The sequence below is a fragment of the Amphiprion ocellaris genome, chromosome 6 (genome assembly GCF_022539595.1).
Source record: "Amphiprion ocellaris isolate individual 3 ecotype Okinawa chromosome 6, ASM2253959v1, whole genome shotgun sequence".
Taxonomy (NCBI): Eukaryota; Metazoa; Chordata; class Actinopteri; family Pomacentridae; genus Amphiprion; species Amphiprion ocellaris.
The window spans coordinates 31,589,137-31,596,448 of NC_072771.1; the positions used below are offsets into that span (position 1 = coordinate 31,589,137).

The 7,312-nt window shown below is 38.7% G+C and overlaps 2 protein-coding genes across 3 annotated transcripts in view; one reads left to right on the forward strand and one right to left on the reverse strand.

Annotated features, from left to right (window-relative positions):
- The window catches only part of msh3 (mutS homolog 3 (E. coli)), a 50,556-nt gene extending 47,332 nt beyond the window's left edge, over nucleotides 1–3,224 (reverse strand). Inside the window, exons 1-4 of one of the 2 annotated variants that reach the window (XM_023264448.3) lie at nucleotides 2,968–3,224; nucleotides 2,788–2,884; nucleotides 2,142–2,383; nucleotides 418–657 (exon numbers count right to left, since the gene is read on the reverse strand). In XM_023264448.3, coding sequence (XP_023120216.2) covers nucleotides 418–657; nucleotides 2,142–2,383; nucleotides 2,788–2,884; nucleotides 2,968–3,099 — 711 coding nt within the window. In that variant the 5' untranslated portion in view covers nucleotides 3,100–3,224. Of the gene's footprint in view, nucleotides 1–417; nucleotides 658–2,141; nucleotides 2,384–2,787; nucleotides 2,888–2,967 lie in introns of both variants that reach the window. The other variant, XM_023264447.3, reaches the window with a different exon arrangement.
- A 2,483-nt stretch (nucleotides 3,225–5,707) lies between these two features.
- LOC111564719 (lymphocyte antigen 6S-like) lies at nucleotides 5,708–7,076 on the forward strand. The gene is made up of 3 exons (XM_023264481.3): nucleotides 5,708–5,877; nucleotides 6,590–6,697; nucleotides 6,819–7,076. Exons 1-3 carry the CDS (start codon nucleotides 5,832–5,834, stop codon nucleotides 6,971–6,973), a joined length of 309 nt encoding a protein of 102 aa, XP_023120249.1. The 5' UTR covers nucleotides 5,708–5,831; the 3' UTR covers nucleotides 6,974–7,076.
- The last annotated feature ends 236 nt before the right edge of the window (nucleotides 7,077–7,312 follow it).

A 7,312-nucleotide genomic window follows, 5' to 3' on the forward strand; every position in this document is an offset into this window, starting at 1 on the left:
ATCACACAGCACTTATCAGAGTAAAGTACAGACCTTACAAATTATTAACAGAGAACAGAATGATCGGCGATGGGAAGGAACGAAAATATCCTAGAATAGGTAGGGGAAAAAACCTCCACCAGAGCCAGGCTCAGGGAAGGCAGCCATCTGCCTCGACCGGTTGGGTGACGGTGGGGATGAGGGGGTTGGGGATAGCACATGGATTGGATTGGATACATAATAAAAAAATAAAAATAAAAAACAAGGGTTTTGTTCTGAGATTAATTTTAAAGTATAAGAGGAAAAATAAGTAAACTAAAAATGATCACTACTCATGATGTTGGGGAAGTGAAAGAGATAAAAGAAACAGAATAATCTAAAACACTATGACGTGTCTTTCAGGCTGCATTTTACACAGACTGGATCAACAGTTCCCACCTCTGCATCCTCTCCAAAGAACCTGTACTTGTAGCCACACTCCACAGCCAACAGGGCGTCCTTATGCTGCTGTTTCAGCTGGATGACCTGCTGCTCCAGAGGAGTGTAGATGCTCTTTGAACACCGGCAAGTGGCACTAGACTCTGCCGGAGGACTCAGCTCACCATCCTTTCCTCCTCCTCCTCCTCCTCCTCCTCCTCCTCCTCCTCCTGATTTGGCAAACACTGAAAAGCAGAACCCCTGACAAAGAAAAATATATTTATAACCAGTGACAGTTTCTTCACTCTTTCAGTTCCTCATTTAAACCAATCTGGTCTCTACATGACATTTTCCAGTCATACAATACAATAAAAAAATTAAAAAAACTTCACACTACCTTCACTGTATTTGTTTCATAGCTACTTCTTCTATTTATTGTTGTCAATAAGCCAACAAATACGCACATTTGAGAGGTTAGACAGAATGGAGAGAAAAGAGGGAAGAGGCTGATTTGACGCAGATTCGTGAGCACAAAAAGCACCCACACTGTTCCTCAATTACCTCAAATACTCCTTTTCTATTCAGGAACGTCTTGCAACACACACTCATATATGCGTAAACAGTGGGAAGTCAAGACCACAATGAAAATATGCCACTGTCTTCACACAAAACTGGAGATAATCACAAGGTTTGAGGACTTAGAGACATTTAAAAGCAATTTGTGGCACTGATGATGTTAACTCCTTTGTACAAAAGGTGACATTTTCTTGCATTGTATTCTACTATTGAAGGTGCATTCAGTTGACTCTGACTGACTCATCTGAGGCTTGTTCAACTAAATCAACTTAAAGCCACTGTTCCCCTACCAAATAACCATGGCTGTGCAGAACAACAGATGTGGAATAGAGGCAAAAATGGTAGAACTAAATAAAAGTGGGAAAGTACGAAAAGAGGGACTTTTCATGCTCAAATATAAGGCTGGACTGAAGGATTAGACTGGATTTAAAGCAAAATCAGGCTGAACAAAAGTGAGAACGCCGTCAGATGAATACATCAGGTTTTGATCCTTGATAGAAAAGCAGCTTCACCGCAGACACAGAAGCTGCCAAATAAAGAACACAAGACTCATCACAACATCTTTCAGGTGTACTGAGACATACCCACATCTCACAGTGGACGATGGGAAACAAAGTCTTACTGACTAATAAGTGGAAATTTCAGGTTTGTGGCAGCAACAGAAGGGTGTATAAGGAAACAGAGAGGAGAGAGAATGATACCGCAGAGTGTCAAACCCTCAGAGAGACATGGTGGAGGGAATATTCGAGCAACTGCGAGGACATTTTGCAATTTGGACACCTGCACTGAATCAAGTGCACAAAATAGAGTAGTTAGAAGACCAAGTAAGCCAAATATTCCTGAAATCACACAAAGCTCTTGTCAGATCATGCAGGGTTTTCAGGTCTTGTGGATGGTAAATCAGATGCTGAAACAATGTGAAATTCAGGTATCTGTCATTTTTAAAATAACATCAATTCTGATGTTGTTCTGTATTCGCTCAAATATTTTCAAATTTAATACAAACATGACCATCTGGTTGTAGTGACGGGGTCAGACGTCATGGACATGATTATCGGAGTTGACTGACCTCTGACAATAAACCGGACGTCATATGGGAGTAAACCTTCATCCTTGGACTAACCTGCTGCCATAAACACACCCAGGTGATGATCATTATTAATGCGTACCTGTTTTGAAGCAGTCACCCCCTGGCTCTCCTTTTCTTCAACATCCTCCTCTTCATCCTCCTCCTCTGCATGTTGCAGTCTGTTTGTAATCTGGTGTTGATCTGGAGCAGCAGACCAAACGTTGCCTTCTTGCTTACATGTTTTACTGCTGGCACCATCAGCGCTGCAGGTGAAGCTTTTCAGCTTCTCCAAGGTGGACGAGCAGAGGCTGCGTCCTCCTCGGCTCGATGTCAGCTTTGAGTCTGAGGAAAGAATTAGAATGGCTTTATTGTCATCACACATGGCATGACGGAAATATAAATAGCTTCCACTGGATGGTGCACAACAACAAGCAATAAGAAATGAAATATCAACATTAAATAATAAAAACAATTGTACATATATAGCATAACAATATTAAAAATGCTAACATCTGCAAAGGAGGCCAGATATATACAGTATGGGAGGTAAATGAAATGGAATAAGAACCAGTAGAATAGGATAAATATGTTAGGAAATTGCACAAAAGCAGCAAAAAGACAAAACTTCATCTTAAGCGACCATCATAAGACCATAACTGCACAACAAAACTGAAGGATTCCTCTAGATTCCAGAAGCTGGAAGAAAAAGGATGGATTTTCTGCTGGAGTTGCTGCACACACTTCACCTTCAGATCCACACTCCAGATCCTCCAGCTCCTTGTTTTTGACAGAGAGCTTGGCTCGTTTAGTTGGCGATCCAAAATCATCATCAGAGGAAAGTTTCTGCTGCAAGACAAAAGCAGCTGAGGTTCAGCAATGAAGCATATCTGACGTGCATGTTGTGTGTTCGGTGCAGCACTGCTCACCTTCCCCCTCAGAAGCTGGTGATCTGCAGGATTTTGTTTAATCCCACATTGAGTGTTGCTGCTGCTCAGTCCTCCAAAGTACCTGCTGATGGAGGTCTGAGCGCTGCAGGACTTCTTCAAAGACTTTGGCATGTTTCATTCGGTCTCACATGAGATGCATCGAGCCAGAAATGTGCACAAACCCGAGCACATACAAACTATACAGGCCGAGGCTCGAGCTGCAGCTCTCCGGCTTTTCAAAACACAGCGGCGCATGTGCTGAGGTCACACTGGCGCGTAAATGACGTAGGGAAAACCGCTTCTCTAACACCTTCCAAAATAAAAGTATTCATACGTAGTTTTGCAAAAAATCTGTCATATTTGTTTTTTCTGTTGCATTGGAGCAACTTTTTATCATTATTATTTTTATTTTCATACACTGCGATTATCTAGTTGATCTGCTGCAAATAAAAATGATCCCTCCGAAATTTGAGTGAGATTATGAGAGAATTGCATTGTTTTGTTTTAACTACAGAGCATATTATCATATTCAAGTTCAGGGATTGAACAGATTTCCCCAGTCTCTTGGGATCTCAAATATTTACGTCAGGACATTGTGGTTTTGTATTGTGTTATTGTGGAACAGCTACTTCCCCACTGCCATAACCCTTTAACGTTCTGCTCAACCATTTGGTAGAGCACATTTTGACTCACTATATCTCAGTGAAAAATATGTTTTACTTAATTCCACCTGTTTCAGCCATCTCTACCACTCATTAGGTACCACTCTGAGGTACATTATACTAAAAAAAAAAGTCCAGTAGATGTCACTGTGTTTTGAAATAGCATGCAGAGCAAGTTAGTCTGTTCACAGGAAATTAGCACGAGCAAAATCACTCCTCACATGAGGCCTGTTTGCTGTGATTTTCAAAGGTAAAGTAATACTTTTGACACATTATGGTGTTTAAGGAGTTGCTGAATGCAACTGTGTCGTTTGAAATGTTAAAAAAAAAAAATTTAAAAGGGTAAAATAATTTTTCTCAACCATTTGGGTCTCTTCATTAAAAAAACATTGATTGTTGTTATTAGTGCCCCAAAGAGATAAGAAATATAAAGAAATAATTTTTTCATTGCATTTTTCTTGGTGAGGATGTTAAAGGGATAACCCAAATAAAGGGCTGGGCCATTCCTCCACATCTGTTCAATATATCAATGTAAATGTAGCTACATGATTTTTGCACCAAGAACAGCGTTCTTGGCTTTTTGCACTGTATTCTCATTCTGCAATTGTGTGCATATATTCTTTGTGCATATATCTGTATGTTTTTTTATTTAATATTATTTTTATTTTATTATTTTTTGCTCTTTCTATAGTTATTTTATTCTCTTTTCCTTATTCCTATATATACATATTTTTTAAAAAATAAATAAATATATGAAAATTCAAAATATTTACAAATAAAATTAATTTGGCCGTCAATTAAAGGGCTTTTGGGGGATTTTTTTTAAAAGGCTCAAATTTGTTTTAGTGTCCTTTAATACTATGGCACAAAATAGGCAATATTCATGAATCCATTACAATAAGCCATTAATAATTTTACTGTGTATATAATTTATTTATTTATCTATTTATCATGAAATCAACAGATTATCTTTTTTTTCTTGACCAGTATACCATATATTACATTATGCTGGATGCTTTTTTAAATTAATTTATTTCTTTCCACAATAAGTGAAAGTAACAACAGAAAAAAAATGCATTACTTGGTTTCAGTATCTGCTTTTGAGTGCATTTCAATCTAAGCTGTGCTTGGTTTGCAACAATGCTTAGGTGGGTGCTATGGATTATTCTACCATTCACGTGAATGCCAGAACCCAAAGTTTCCCTGCAGAACATTGGTTTGTGAAGAGATTATCAGTATTTTTCACTTCACCTTTTTCAAGATAGTGGTGTCTTTTTGTGAGGTAGAATTAATGCTAACTGATTGAAATGACAGATGAATAGATCCAGATATATTCATAAAACATTCTGGGCTATAATCCCAGACATCAAGGCCTTACAGTGTCACTGGTAGGTATCAGCCGTGCCGAGGATAGTTATTGTCCGTGTACTGGTTTGTTAATTACAACAGTGCTTTTTTCCTGATTTGTTCATTATTAAAATGTTATGTGAAATTGCACGTTTATCTGTTAAACAAGGGCATACAATTTAAAAAATAATAATCATTTAGAAGTCTTTTCAGGGGTTTAATAATCCAAGTGAAAAAAGCACACGAATAGAGAAATGGGCTTTGGCACATTACTGGTATCCACATGATCAGTGAACCATGTGAGAAATTTCTCCGCTTCCTCCAGTTGCTTCCTGCTTTGTTCTGTGTCTCATCAGCAGCTTTTAATTGGGTGACTCTGAATAACTGTGTTGCTATAGCTAACAAGAGCTATCTGGTGTCTTTGGGACAAGAGCCAATATGGAATAAAACAGATTTTTAAAAGGTGTTTTGAAAAAATAATCATGACGAAATAAAAATCAACTTCTGTGAAAAAAGCATTACTTATATTTGTGATGTATTTTTGCAGAGATAATGTTTTTTTTATTTTAAATTAAATCAGTTCATATGGTTATTCATTTATTAATGATCTCACAGGCTTTCCAGCAGCATTAGGTCTTGTGTTCATTTCCCAAAAGTATTAGTCTGCAGTGCTGTCTGGGGAATAATGAGGTCACTTCAGGGCCGGTGCTATTCAGGTCACTTGGGGAGGAAGCTTTGTGAAGAAATGCAAATGTTCAAGTTCTCGAGGCAGACTGAGAAGTTGGGCTGAAAAACTGAAGCCTGACGCTAGCGTTCTCTGTCTCGCACAAGGCTGGTTAACAGTCTGCGTTCAGGATGAAGCTTTGTGGAGCTCTGATCGTGTTGATGACTCTATCTGCAGGTAGGAATCTTTCATGCCAACTGGATTTGTTCCATCACTGTGCTTTGAAGAAAGGTTGTCATAAAGTCTGCAAAAGAAGTGGTTTTTGAAAGTTAAGGAAATAGAGTGACATGTTGCCAACTGTTTAGGGAAAAGTAATTCACAAAAAATAACTTGTTTCTTTAATCCTGCAAACACCACTGTGTAAAAAGAGCAGTATATGGATACTTTGTAGGGCTGACATGTTTGAGGATTTCTTCTTTGCAACAGAGGAAGTGGTTTTCTAGGTGATCTAAATGTGGATAAAAGGAAGACAAGAAAATGAAAAGGCTTATTTCCTTAAAAGGGCAGTTCATGATTAGAAGATGAATTCTTTTAGGGCCTGAAAAACCCCAATTATTACATGTCAGTTAGCAACATAAAATGCAAAAATAAATCCAAAATAATTAGCCTTATGACATCAAACTATTGTCTTTCAACTCTAAAGCTACAAAAAGGTGTTTAAAATGTGTTTTATTAGGGAAAAAATTGAATGTTTATTTAAAACAATTCAGACATTGGATGGTTTATTGGCAAATTGTTTTCAGTTTCTATGAGCTTTTCATGTTCTCTTCCTGGAAAAAGAAGACGTAAACCACATGATCAACTTGTTCTTGCAGAACACCCACAAATCTACGAGCCTTGGCCTGTATGCAGCGTGTTTTAAACTGTTGCGCTCTGTGTCTTTGTATAGCATGTGGATTAAGATGCTACACATGCACAGCCGCCGACCCCAGATCCTGTATAGACACCAAATCTTGTCCTGTTATCTTCAACCGCTGCTTTTCTCTCAGAGTAGACGGTAAGTTGTTGTTATAGTGCCAAGAACGCGTCAAAAACAAGGCTGTCCTCGTGAACGTCTGGTGGATGTTATACATGTCAAATTGTGCTCTGTTAAGTGGTCTCTTCATCACATCTTGCAGGTTACGACATGGTTACGAAGGGCTGCCAAACCAGCATGGCATGTGTAGGTGCTGTGGCTTGCTGTGAAGGGGATTTGTGCAACAGCGTCATGCCAACTGGTCCCAGTGTCTTCCTGCTGCTGGTGTCCTCCGCCATCCTCGTGATCTTTCTCTGAGGCTCAGGAAATGTGCTTATTTTGATGCTGCACGTTATTTCTGATTCAGTTTGTACAAGTAAAGAAGAAATAAAACATTTTTAGTATCAGGCTGTGAATTAAACATGTCTCCTGTGCTCTGTGCAACTGTGGACTGAAGACAGACGTTCATCTAAAAACATGAACATCCTGAAAACAAGCATCTTGAGAAAATCTGGACACTAAACTTTAGTGGCTCAGCCTGAAGATTTACAAAGATGGCTGCTCTCCATGAGCCCGAGTGACAAACAATTTTCAATCCAAAGTGAGGATTTAGTTTTAATTTGTTTAAACAAATCACTCACGTGTCTTGTCTCCAGG